General features: G+C 39.6%; 1 protein-coding gene across 18 annotated transcripts in view; it reads right to left on the bottom strand.

The window, feature by feature from the left end:
* Positions 1-13,781, bottom strand: part of CELF1 (CUGBP Elav-like family member 1) — a 59,734-nt gene that overhangs the window by 25,055 nt on the left and 20,898 nt on the right. For all 18 annotated transcript variants that reach the window (XM_032690024.1, XM_032690020.1, XM_032690013.1 and 15 more), the window contains 3 exons: positions 2,272-2,459; positions 1,764-1,846; positions 1,310-1,358 (listed from right to left, as the gene is read on the bottom strand). In XM_032690024.1, coding sequence (XP_032545915.1) covers positions 1,310-1,358; positions 1,764-1,846; positions 2,272-2,449 — 310 coding nt within the window. In that variant the 5' untranslated portion in view covers positions 2,450-2,459. The remainder of the gene's footprint in view (positions 1-1,309; positions 1,359-1,763; positions 1,847-2,271; positions 2,460-13,781) is intronic.

The following is a 13,781-nucleotide window of genomic DNA, read 5'->3' as shown; positions in this document are numbered from 1 at the left end:
TTGTTAATTCTCAACCTTTCTTGTATACTACAAGAAGTAGTTTTGACTCCCATCCTAGCTGCAACAAACTTTCTTCAAAGGCTTTGAGCTGGACAAGCACTTGAAAAAGCACTTCTAGATTTCATAGAATCATAGTATAGTTTGGGTTGGAAAGGACCTTAAAGATTATCTAGTTCTAAGTCCCTGCCACGGGCAAGGACACCTTCCACTAGACCAGGCAGCTCAAAGCCCCATCCAGCCAGGTCTTGAACACTTCCAGGGATGGGGCATCCACAGCTACTCTAGGCAATCTGTTCCAGTGTCTCACCATCCTCACAGTAAATAATTTCTTCTTAATATCTAATCTAAATCTAAATCTGTTTCAGTTTAATACTGTTATCCCCTGTGCTATCACTAGACTCCTGGATAAACAATTCCTCCCTGTCCTTCTCGTAGGCCTCCTTTAGCTACTGTAAGGCTGCTAGAAGGTGTCTTCTCCAGGCTGAACAACCCCAACTCTCTCAGCCCATCCTCACACGGGAGATGCTCCAGCCCTCTGATCATCTTGACGGCCTTCCCGTGGACATGCTTGAGCTGGTCCATGTCTTATGCTGGGGGTCCCAGAGCTGGATGCAGTACTACAGGTAGGATCTCATAACAGTGGAGTAGAGTGGGAAAATCACATTTCTTGACCTGCTAGCCCTTCTTTTGATGCAGCCCAGAATATGGCTGGCTGGCTGGGCTGCAAGTGCATGCTGCTAGTTTATATTCAGTTTTTCATCCAAAAATACCCCCAGTCCTTCTCCTCAGGACTGGTCTCAACCCACTTATCACTCAGCCTGTATCCATGTTTGCAGGACCTTGCAAACTTGGCCTTTTGAACTTCATGAGGTTCTCACAGGCCCACCTCTCCAGCCTGTCAAGGCTCCTCTGGATGGCATCCCTCCCCTCTAGGGTATCAACCACAGCACTCAGCATGACGTCATCCATAAGCTTGCTGAGGGTGCACTCAATCCCACTGTCCACGTCCCCAACAAAGATTTAAACCACCTTAGCACAAAGAAGAACTCACTGGATGTTTCCCCAACTGACAACATGGTTCTACCACAAGCAGCAGCAGTGGGAGATAGTCTGAGTCATGGAATTTTGGAGACATCACTCACACTACCTACTATATTCAAAACATACCTTTCTCTTTTCATATTTTTCTTTTAAAAAAGCAGGCCTCCAATTCAAGACTTCATCAAAAGCTGTTTAACAAAAGGGAAATCCTCAAGCTTCCCAATTAGCACAAATAACGCCACCAAACTCAGACTTTAGTAAAGCTTACCATTGCTCTTTTCACTGTCAGCTGGTTTCATCTGGATAGGATGGTGCATCTGAAACGCAAAAAAGATTATTTAATCCTACTACATTCACTTCATATTATATGAAATACATCCCATAAGAATTATGGAAGAAATTATAGTCTAAATTGCCTCTAGAGGTGCATATGTAACATTACATAAATTCCTAGAAGAAAGGCTTTCCTAATTACATATCATCATTCCTCCTCAGAGAGTATTATAAAAGCAATGCCCACCCACTTCACTACCATATTATTCTCCTAAATGCTCTAAAATTCCCTTAAGATCTGTTATCATATAAATCTCATGACACTGATCCTTTGAATAGTTGTTTTAAAACATTATTTGAGGGCATGATAACATGTATTTGTACTTCAGTGGTCCTGGAGCTCAGAAAAACAAGACAGAGTTATGCAGAAAGCAGGACTCCGTTCTTACCCCTGGGAGGATCTTCATGTTGTGAAGAGCATTCTGTGCTTCTAGTGCAGCTTTACGGGTATAAAATGTAACAAAACAGCACCCTGCAATTAAAACAAAATGCTAGCTGGGAAAGAACACCAAATTTTGACATGCTGTACAGAAATTGCAAATCCCACTTCCATCCTTCCAATGCAAAATGTATTCCATCACAATGCTGTGGACAACAGAGTATTAATTTGATGTTCTGCTTTGCAATTATAATCCATACTCCTCAAGTATCCTCATCACTACTGAGCTCTAAAAAAAAAAAATTATAATTTTCTTCAGCTCAGCTAATGACTAGATCACAGTTCAAGTATAATTAGACAAACACACTTAAAGACTATAAAGCTCAGGCTTGCATGCACACCTGGTCACACAGAGCTCCAACACACAGGGATCTCTGAATAAGCAATCAGCTAAGACTGCAACTATGTGAAACTGGCTGAAACCCCAAGTGTCACATGAAAAGCACAGAAGTTCTCACCTTTGCTTTGGGGAGGGTTTTGGCTCCTGTCCCTCAAGACATTGATTTCATAGACAGCACCATACTGTTCAAAAAGTTCTCTTAGATCCTTCTCACACCAGCTCCGTGGGACTTGACCCACAAACATCTTGATAGCATCTAGATCAGGTTGGTCTGGGTGATCCAGTGTGCCATTCATTTTCTTTGAGCTATGAAAAACAAGAAGGAATTTCTGGTTTATATCTTCCACAGACAAAAGCATGCTTACAGTAAGACAAAAAAAATATTTCTACACATATATAAATGTATATGATTAAAATTTACACACAAAGAGAGACTCTTGCACATTCCCAGCACTGCACACAGGAGAATATTCACATTCATTAGCAATCTGCGTACTTGGAAATCAAACACACTCTACACAGCTGCTTAAAACTTTGGCTCTATAATGTAGTCAACACCTGGGATTCAGGATATAAATCTGCTGAGATAACTGAAAAATATCACTAGTTCAACCACGTAAAATTTTATAGAAAAAAAACCAGAACAGAAAGGAATCTAAACTCAAGCCTATTCGGGAACCACTGAAGTTATCAGTAACCACTGAAAATGAGAGGATAACATTTTAAAAATGATTTTATATGTTACTAACTGTAACTGTTTCCCAAGGTAAAGATCCATCTTCAAAGAGAGAAACAGATACAACTGACTAGATTAAAAGTTTCTTTACAGGTTTACAAGGCAATACCTCTGTGAAACTAAGGAGCTTTCAACAATAATTGGCAAAAAAGCAGGCTGAGATTGTACATGAATAGGTTGGGATTGGACAACCCAGTTAGTCACAAACAATCAGGTTGAGTAATGGCAGGAGGTTAATACAGAAAAAAAAGTCACTTCTTAGACTACAACAACAGAGAAGTTTTGAGTATGGAAATCTTCAATAGGTTTCAAGGCATTATATGTAGCCATAAAACAGTTTACACTCTATGAACAAAACTTGTGTTACGCTCTACCCAGCAAGTTGACAGTCATACACTGCTCTCTGTACTGACTCCTCATTATTTGTTAAGTGCAATATGAGGTCTTGTTATCTATCAGTAGTCACAGCTTGGTATACCAGAGGACCTATCTCTGTGGAAGTCTGACTGTAGTGACACCCTATTGTAGCTATAGTGATTAGTAGGTTAAAATTGCTGACCAATCCCTGCATAATCTAGAAAGGACATGGGGAGTGGAACAATAACTATACAATGATGCCCCCCGCCCCCAAACTCTTTGTTGAAGAATACAGGTGGCCTTCTTCCAGAGTAGTCAGCTCACTTCATCTCTGTTTTTTCCTTTGAAGATAGTCTGAATAGCTTAATAACTGCACATGACAGTAAACAGTATTCCTCTCACTGTCCATCTGAAACCATATTCCCTTTGAATAGACTTCAAAAAAAATCCAAACCAGGTAATGTTTACTTGATTTTTCCTTCAATATGCTGCTGTTCAGAGCCTAAGGAAAAACTGATGCCAGGGAAAGCTCATAATTTTATAGTTGTATGAACAGACCTCAGAAACAACAAAGCTTCTTACTAGAAGGGAAGGGTATCATCACAAATCCTTTCGCTCCACTCCACCTTTCCACTCAGAAAGGGTCACCATCTCTTCAAATTGCCACGGCAAACAATACCTTTTACAGAGATGTAAGCCTCCTCTTTTCAGTTCAGGTGAAAACAACTGTAAATATTTTACCCTCTTCCAATAATAATTTTCAGCCTTACCTTCTATGCCATGCATAGCTTCAAGAGCATAGCATGGCTCCTGTTAACTGGGCAACTCCTAATATGACCTCAGCAGTATTCAAGAATTATTTCACTCCTAATTAAAAGGTTTAGTCTGGAGTCATTAATAGGGAAGAACAGTAACTGTTCTCTCCAACAACTGATTTAAACAATCAATTTTATAATATCAGCACCTGTAGCATACTATAAACAATATTGCCAAACAGCTTTATTCCTCCTTAGCCCTTATTCCCACAATTATCAGACCATTTTTCCCCCTTAGAAACCAACATCAGTTGTCAATGACCACTAGGATTTCTTCAAGAAAACAAACTGCATGCTCTCCCAGGCCCCCTGCCCCAAGTGGAGTTCATTAGACAGCAAAGGCTTTAGAGACAGCAATTCCAACTATCATTTTAGTTACAACTTAGGCATGAAGACAAAATACTTACACAGGGCTTGCATTCAAGGAGCAATGGTCCACCATCATCTCTGGGAGGAAATCCAACTTGAACGCAGCCATCACCTCAGTCTATGACAAACTACTAACGCTAAAGCAGTGTATTGCCTAACCCCCAAACAACGCCACTTCCAAAAGTCCTGCAGGTCTTAACACTCAGCCACACAAAAAACACTCAAACCACAGAAACAGAAGCTCAGGGAGACCAGCAATAGACACCACAGAAACAGGCTGGACTGGGAAAGGGACATGGAATCCCAGATTAAAAAGGGGATGTGACCATGTGAAGGGAGGCTCAGCTTAATACACAATGAAAATGCTGATGCACTAGGCTTGTTTTGTGCAATTTTCCCTGGCGAAGCAGTACTGAGTGCACTGTCAGATAAACAGAGTGTCAGATCCATGAAGATAGCAATGGCTAACAGAGCAGAAAGAATACAAACTCCAGTCTTTCCATCCCCAACTAACTCCTTGTCTCCCAAAATGGCAGTCCAAGGCCTTGAGGTTCAGACAGACACTTCCCATTTTAGCAATATTAAGCTATGAAGTCAAGAGGCTCCTTCACCATAAACATTTTCAATAGCTGATCTCACTCTCTTCACCTTGTGCTCTATTATTGACACTCTCTTAAATTCTATGGCAAAAAATGCCAAGTAAAATGTTTCTCTAAATCTGCAAAAAAAATCAAAGCTAATAAGATATGATTACTCAAACATTTCTTAACAACCACAGAACATAAAAACTGACTCCTCTTTCTATAGGAGTAAAACATACATTGTTCTGGAAACAATTCTTTGTCCATCATGCATCTATAAAATAAGAGATATACAGAACCTATAGATGATAAAGGGAAAAAACACAACGATTTGTTGAAAACTGTTTTATAATCTTTGAAAACACTAATCAGAACACCTCAGCCGCTTCATTATTAAAACAGGAATGACACATTGATCAAGGAAATGTGAGGTGTATTTATACACACAATACAGACTTCTTTTTAAATCTGTAACGGGGAGATAATGTGGATAAAAAGGGATGCACTGTGAGATGCAGAAATATTTGACTGTGGAGAGTGAGTGCTGCAGAGGCAGCTGGGTGTGTCCAAGCACTCCAGTAAGAATGATTAATTAGAGTCAACTGTGAATCCAGATAAGCCTTATATATGGTCGATAACCACAAAATAAACCCTTAGAGCATCAAAGACCGTATGCTGGAGCAGCTGTGATCATGTCTTTCTTATTTGTTAATGACTGCAACATGTATTTGCAGTTATTTTGACTGGACAGTCGAAATATACAGCTTTATTTAAGCTTGCACAGTTACAGTATGTCAATTATTTTTTCATAAATAACATTTCCAACCTCGGAAAAATAAGAACATTGCTGATCTTTTCCCTACGGTGAGGTTAATTAAAAGGTTACTAAAAAGGATTAGGTCTTATAATACAAAGAGGCATGCATGTTACTGCAAAATAAGAGGACACGAATTTCTCACACATCAGATATTCAACAGTAACTACTTCATACGTGCTCTTACTATGTGGTAAATGCAAGAAAGCTTATTCTTTAATGAAAAAGGTGTAAGCTACATGCTATGCACCATTTTTAAGAGCATGCAAATAAGCACTAGGGAGCGTGGGTCAATTTTTTAGCTTTCAGTAAATTAAATTGTTCAATCTACCTCTAGACATGTATTATGGGTTTCCCACTCGAAAAATGCCATGTTGCATAAAACACATTATATTGAAATGGTATATTGAGACCAGAGCCCACTTCCTGCATTTCTCTAAATAAAGAGCCTGTAGAGAAAAACACCTCATATTTACATAATTAGAACAGCAGATGATAGGGTGGGGTTCTTGCCATTGATCACATAAATCTATAGACCAACACTGTAAATTCTGGCCCTATCCATGAAGACCAGAATTCATTCCTTCTGGTCTTCCAGTCATCTTTAGCTTTTTTCAGCAACCAGTAAAGTGCCCCAGCAGCCATGCTCACCGTACGTTTGATGAAAGATGAAAGATAATGATGGCAACTCCAGAAAACGGTTTTTAAAAAGGTTACTGAGATTGATCAGTTTACTGAAAAAAAATCACTACATCATTATGATTTGAACCTGTGCCCACCCCTTCCTCACAATCAAAGTTCTATCTGCTTGTTCCGATAAAACAAAGCTGCAAAGTAACAGGCACAGTTTGGTGGAAAAGAAGAATCAATATTAGAATGGTGAATAAATATCTGAAGGTATGTTAGTCAAGACTCAGTGCCTCAGGGTGCCGTACTTCTGAAGCAACGATGGCAACTTCAATGATGAACCACTAGTGTAGAAACAGGTTTGTTTTAACATTATTTAGTTGAAGGCTTCAAGATAGTGAATTAAAATAATTACGGACTTCATTTGTGAAAATAACTTCATTGTGAAAAGAGTGGAAAAAGATAGTATTTCGCTATTGCACAGAAATAAGAATTAAATGAGGATGCAGCCTTTCTTTAAATTAAAGAAAACCACAAAAGTAATCCTAACCACAGCTCACAAAGAAAGAAAAATAAGAGCTAAACACACTTATTTTTTGCTCAGATTATCAAATTCCTGCTGGCTTCCAGATCCATTCTTCGACTATTTCTATTCAAAGGATAATGGAAACAATGTCTGAAATTCCAAGCTCTATGGACTGTAGCTACACATTTAAATGTGGTGCTCATCTGACAATACGTACATTAAAAAACTTCTACATACTATATATTAGATCTCACTTTTTTACACTTCTAAAGCCCGAGAGGATGCTGTAGAATGTATCACTACATGTGCTCCTCAGAGATTGCAAAGTACAAATGCTGAAAGTTTTTGCTTTTAGGTTTGCAGAATTATATTACATCCCGGGGCACAAAACCAAAAATCCACCACAAAACCAAAAATCCTGCATCATATTTTCTTTCCTAAGAAAGCCTAGTTCTAATGAACAATTAACTCTGAAAGCTGAAGATAATACTGTCTTTTATTTTATACAATCTGAATCTCAGACAGCATACTCAAATTTGAAGCTGAGGGACTACTGGGATGGTGAGAGCAAACTATGGGAAAGGATGTAGGCTATGGGGAAATCAGACACTGTGAAGCTCTGAAGGAGACAGGTCCTAGAATAAACTTCCCCTTGTATTATCTGTGCATATCCAGATTCCTACAGTGCTGCTGAATTGCAATTTTGTTTTTAAACAGATAACTCCTAGGTTACATGCATCAAAATACACTAACTACTTGTCAATATTTTGTTGTTTCATTTTTGATCATGTAGGCATGTGGTCAGACTGTTTTCTGCCTGTGTTGAAATCCAAACTATCTCCTCGTGCCTTGCTGGGTACAAAAAAGCCACTTACCTAGTTGCCAAAAGTGCAGTTTCTTCCTCTGCCAATCTCTTTGACCATTATGCATCGTGGGTACACAAATCTGACACATTCAGAACGTTGAATTTACCATCAAAATACATGAAGTTTTTGGGCTGCCCATAATTCAGATTCAATTAACTGAAAAATATTTTTATTTATATGAACTTTCCTAGAAGTTTCCAGGTAGAGAAAAGAGGTAGAAGGGAAAGAAAATTGCCTTTATCTTGGAAATGGCACAGTTTCACAGTGCTCTCTTGTACACATTTATCTGAGAGCAGATAAATGAGATCTAGACCTAGATAAATTTTTACCAATTAGGTTAGTAAATTTAATTCTAAAAATAGATTTTACTATAAGCTTTTTTTTCCTTCCCCTTCCTCAAAATGTTTCTGGGGAAAAATTTTAGATAAATCAATACATTCTTGACCTATTTCTCTGGCTTGTGAATGAAGTTCTGTAGCTTCTACTTCAATTAATTCTGCGAAAGCTCAAAAGGAATGAATTATGAACTTTTGTCTGACTGAGGAATCCCCAGGACTCCCAGCTCTCTGCCAGCAGATCAAACAGCAAGTCACCTATCCCTCTGGTTTAAAGGATGTTTTCTCTGCCCAAGTATTCTTAGGGAAAATGAAAGAACAACTAAATGTACCTTTTTTTTATAGTAAAGACAAATGACAAAAGCAAATCATACAACATTTATTTTGTAAAATTAGGGAATTATTTTTCTAGAAAAAGGAGACAAATCTTTCCACTGAAGTGAACAAATTTATTATTCTAATTAATTCTAAATAGTGGAGTTTGTAAAAAGATAGACAAGAAACACATACAGGTAAATTTTCTTTTGAATTGTCTATGGGCTTCCTCAAATGCATATGCTTCTTTTGAAAGCTCTACTTCTGTTCTTCCTGCTATGCGACATTCACTTCAAACAGAATCTGCTGCCCCACAATTCACAAAACAGTTGCAGTTTCCTATGTTCATATGAGTAAAGCAGATTGGCTAAGGCAAATGGAAACCATCTTCATCACTGAGGTCTGCTGTGGCCCTCTGGAGCATGATGCTGAAAAAAATTGTGAATAGGGTTGGTGCGAGAACCAGCCTTGTTTCACACCATTCTTTATTAGAAAGGGTTCAGAAAGTGTGTCACCATATCTGACTTGGCCACGCTGATCCTCGTGAAGTGAGATGATCGTTTTAAGGAACTTGGGGGGACATCCTAAATGTTCCAAAATCTGCCATAGACCTTTTCTGCTCACAGTATCAAAAGCCTTGGTGAGATCAACAAAGGTTACATAGAGACATTTGTTCTGTTCCCTACACTTCTCTTGCAGTTGTCTGAGAACAAATACCATGTCTGTGGTACTCCTGTTGGCTCTGAAACCACATTGGCTTTCAGGTAGAAGTTCTTCTGCTATAGTGGGTATTAGTCTGTTCAAAAGTATTCTTGCAAGGATTTTGACAGTAATATTGAGCAGAGTAATACCACGGTAATTTGAACAGTCTGATTTATCTCCCTTCTTCTTGTACAAAGTGATGATGACTGCATCATGAAGGTCTGATGGTAGTTCGCCTAGCTCCCAACAGTGCACCACAAACTCATGAAATTTAGCATGGAGTGCTTGGCCCCCATGCTTCCAGAATTCAGGTAGAATTCCATCAACCCCAGCTGCCTTGCCAGTTTTCACCTGCTGTATGGCCTTAAGGGTTTCTCCATAGTAGGGGCAATATCCAATTAATTCGTCCCCGGTTCTTGCATAATGTACTGAATTGCTGAGTCTTGAACTACACAGCTAGTATTGAAAAGAGTCTGAAAGTGTTCAGACCACCAAATCAGAATGGAGATTTTATCTGTGAGAAGCATTTTACCATCTGTGCTGAGTAGAGGGCTTTGGACCTGGTATGTAGGCCCGTATGCTGTTTTCAGGGCCTCATAGAAACCTCTGTGATCACCTGTATCTACACATAATTGAATTTTTTCTGCTGGATTGATCCACCACTTGTTCTGGATGTCACAGAGTTTCTGTTGGAGCTTGCTGCATGCAAGATGAAAGGCTGCTTTTCTTACATGACAAGATGGCTGAGCAAGGTGTGCTTGGTGATCAGTTCTCTTCTTCCTCAACAATTCCTGGATCTCTTGATTATTTTCATCAAACCAGTCCTTGTTCTTCTTGAAGGAGAACCCTAAGGATTCTTCAGAGGACTGCAGGATGCTTTTTTTAATATGTTGCCAAAGTGTTTCAGAAGAGGGATCTATGGAATGATTTTCGAGCCTAGTTTGAAGATTTGCCTGGAATCTGTCTCTCACTGCAGCTGTTTGAAGATTGTTAACTTGGAGTCTCCTCCTTGGAATACCACCCCTTTTAAGTTTGAACTTAAGGTTGAAGTTAAGTTTACAGCGCACAAGTCGATGGTCTGTTTGGCATTCTGCACTAGGCATCGTGTGGGTATGATGAACATCACGAACATCTCTCTGTCACACCAAGACATAATCAATGAGGTGCCAATGCTTAGATCTAGGATGCATCCAGGTTGTCTTCAGACTATTTTTCTGCTGAAAGATAGTATTAGTGAGCTGTTGCTCCGCACAGGATTCTAGCAGAAGGCGTCCATTATCATTGCAGTTTCCAACACCATGCTTGCCTAATACTCCTTTCCAGGCTTCAAAGTTCTTTCCTACTCTGGCATTGAAATCACCAAGGATAATGATCTTATCATCTGTGGGAACCTTTTGGGTAAGGCCTCGCAGGTTGGTATAAAATTTATCTTTTTCGGCAGGGTCGGCTTGGAGAATTGGGGCATATATACTAAAGAGGACAACATGTTGCTTGTTGTGCAGTGGAAAGCGTAAGGAGATAATGCGACCAGAATGACCTGTTGGCAGATTTTCAAGTTTAGGGACAATAGTTTTTAATCATGAAGCCAACTCCTGAAAGATGCCTTTCAGTTCTGGGCTTACCTGACCAAAAGAGTGTATAACTGGCACCATGTTCTCTAAGGCTGCCTTCCTCATGGAGACGAACTTCATTGAGAGCATAGAATCATACAATGGTTTGGGTTGGAAGGGACCTTAAAGATCATCTAGTTCCATTGCCCTCTGCCATGGGCAGGGAACCCTTTCACTAGATCAGGTTGCTCAGGACCCCATGCAAACTGGCCTTGAACACTTGCAAGGATGGGACATCCACAACCTCTCTGGGCAGCCTGTTTCAGTGTCTCACTACCCTCACAGTAAAGAATTTCTTCCTAACATCTTATCTATCCTACTCTCTTTCAGTTTGAAGCCATTTTCCCTTGTCCTGTCACTACATGCTCTTGTAAATAGTCTCTCCATCTTTCTTGTAGGCTCCCTTCTGGTACTGGTGGTACTGGTATCACTACGATGCCAAACAGTTCTGCTTTGACTGCCATATATTTATTATTTGTCTGCACAGTCTAGGTGTCCCTCTTGCTTTTACTTCAAACAACAAGCCATGAAGTGAATGCATGTGAATGCACAACCTTGTAAAAGCTTGTGTGTGGCTATTACCTTCTTAGGCAGTTTGTAGCTCCAAATCAATTTACAAATCACAGCTAAGAAAGCAAAACCTTAGTGACTGATACAACAGCATTTGTCCTCTGAGGAGGAAAGCAGATGGTACTTCATACATAGGGTAGTAGATTCTTGAAACTCCTTGGCAGGATAGTGCAGATGCAATAAGCTTACATGCGTGGAAAAACAAATTGGACAAGTACTTGGAAGGGACCCATCAGAGGCCACTAGACAAACCACAGTAGGTTGGGTTCTTCTGAGCTAAAACCAGAGAGGCCGAGAGATCACCGAGTCAGTTTTGTGGTGAAAACAAACACTACGGGTTATCAGCCTCTGCAAACGGTGAAGATAGGTCTGGAACATGTCGAAGAGCAGGAGTATGCCTATGCATTTGTGTTGGGACAACATAAAAAAATACTATGTAAAAAAAGAGAAGAGTTGTCCTGTTAAAGCTACTCAAGAACTGAACTATACATGTTAGGTAAATGCTAATTAAAAGTGCTCAGCTATTACTGGTGTAACACTAAACCCTCCCCAACACCCCTCCTCTCTCCCCCTTCAAACTACACAAGAAACAAAACCCAAAACCCCATACATCTGGACTTCAGGAAACATGACAGCACAGATAACAACCAGTTTATACACTTTACCTCCTTTTTAAAATGCCTTGCAATTGCTTTCAGTATGCTATCATGTAACTGAGGAATTCAATCTGTGACATGCTCAATATCTGGCTCACTCCTGAGGACAACTTACACCAAATGGCAGACAGTAGCTCTGCAATATGAGAGCTTATCTACCAGGAAACAGGTTACAACATCTGTTCAAATCCAAGAAGCCAAAAAAACTCCCAGAAACAACAAATTCCAAACCACTACTAGGTCCAGCTCTGTCAGTTACTGCTACCAACAGGACATCTAAAAAGAACATGGAAGAAGTTGAGTTATCAGTCCTAAGACCCTCTTGTAGCATATGAACGAAGTTTACAACGTTTAAGGCAGTGGCCTACAAACTTGTTCAATTTTCCTCTCATTGCCTCTGATACATTGCCTCTTCATCTGCTTGCCTGAGAGGGGATGTAGGAGTGTGCTGTGAATATCTTGACGGGGCTGTGGGTAGTGGAATTTTGTGATGTGAGCAACCGACAGCTCTGTAGACAATGATCTGCTTTTCTAGGGCAGAACAGCTGCACAATGCTACCCTGAGGTTTACTTTCTTAGTGCACAGCTGTCAGCTAACACAGCAGCATGAGGTTGCTAACCCAATGCTTGACCCACTGCAGCTGTGTCTGCTACTTCAGTGATGATCTGAAAAAGGCTTGCACAGGCAGGACCAAAGAGAGAAAAAAAATGGAATAGACAGGCCCATGAGACCATCTCCTGACAGTGACCTAAAACACCCCATCTCCGACCATAAAGTTTCTCATTACCCTATCGTCAATGAGCAATATGCAAGCTGATAGCCTTCAAAGCATTATTTTGAGGTGTAACACAACTATTGTTTCAAGAACCTGTATTTATTTAATTTTTTTTCTTACACAAAGACAGAACTTCCAAAGAACTTCAAGTATCTCAGTGTGCAATAGCGCTATTTACAGAGTGAAGACAACTTCAGTTAGTACACATGGACTTTTTCTAAAGGCAGCCACTATCTGCTCACCCTGCTTTCAAGGAGAGTACTTGTACAGCACTAGGATAGTAGCCTACTACATTAACACAGTAAATTCAATAAAAAATATGCTCATATAAGTAAAAATCTCCAAATTAAGATCGTTTCCTAGAAGCCCCATCTTCTCTTTGGTGTTTAGTAATCTCCTTCTTATACCTGTTCCCCAAAGATACATTACACACTTCCATTAATCTTCACAGAAATATAAGAAGAGGTACCTGGGTTGTTTTCTTTCCCTTATACTGTGAGATATTTTCTTTTGCTAGCTCTGATTTTGTAATTAAAGTTCCCAATTACGACCTTCAGAATGGTGATCTGAAATTTATATTAAATTTCTGGTTTTCCCAGATAAACTTTTTTCTTTCCCTTGCATATTTCCTTGCCTTTTTCAGACTAAGAGAACGGAGAAGGTGAACTTAAAAACACACGACACAGTGAGATTTACTGTGATGCAAAGAAAACAACAAAGGTTGGGCTGAGATGACACTGTATGAAAGTTATTAGACATGAAGCATGGAAGCAGACAAAAAAATTGCCAAAAGACTAAATCTTGAACTGGGAGCAATTAATGCTGGGCAACCTCTTAGAGCATCTGTACCTGCAGAACAGATAACAACAAGCTTTAATGCAGGTTCCCTAGAATAATTAACTTTGGCAAATCATAGACAAGGAGTAAACATCGCATGTTTAACCCTCTTTGCAAGACATTTTAAAGTTAATAA

Source organism: Chiroxiphia lanceolata, chromosome 6 (assembly GCF_009829145.1).
Source record: "Chiroxiphia lanceolata isolate bChiLan1 chromosome 6, bChiLan1.pri, whole genome shotgun sequence".
Taxonomy (NCBI): domain Eukaryota; kingdom Metazoa; phylum Chordata; class Aves; order Passeriformes; family Pipridae; genus Chiroxiphia; species Chiroxiphia lanceolata.
The sequence above is the reverse complement of the archived record's forward strand: the minus strand, read 5'-3'. Positions and strand labels throughout refer to the sequence as shown.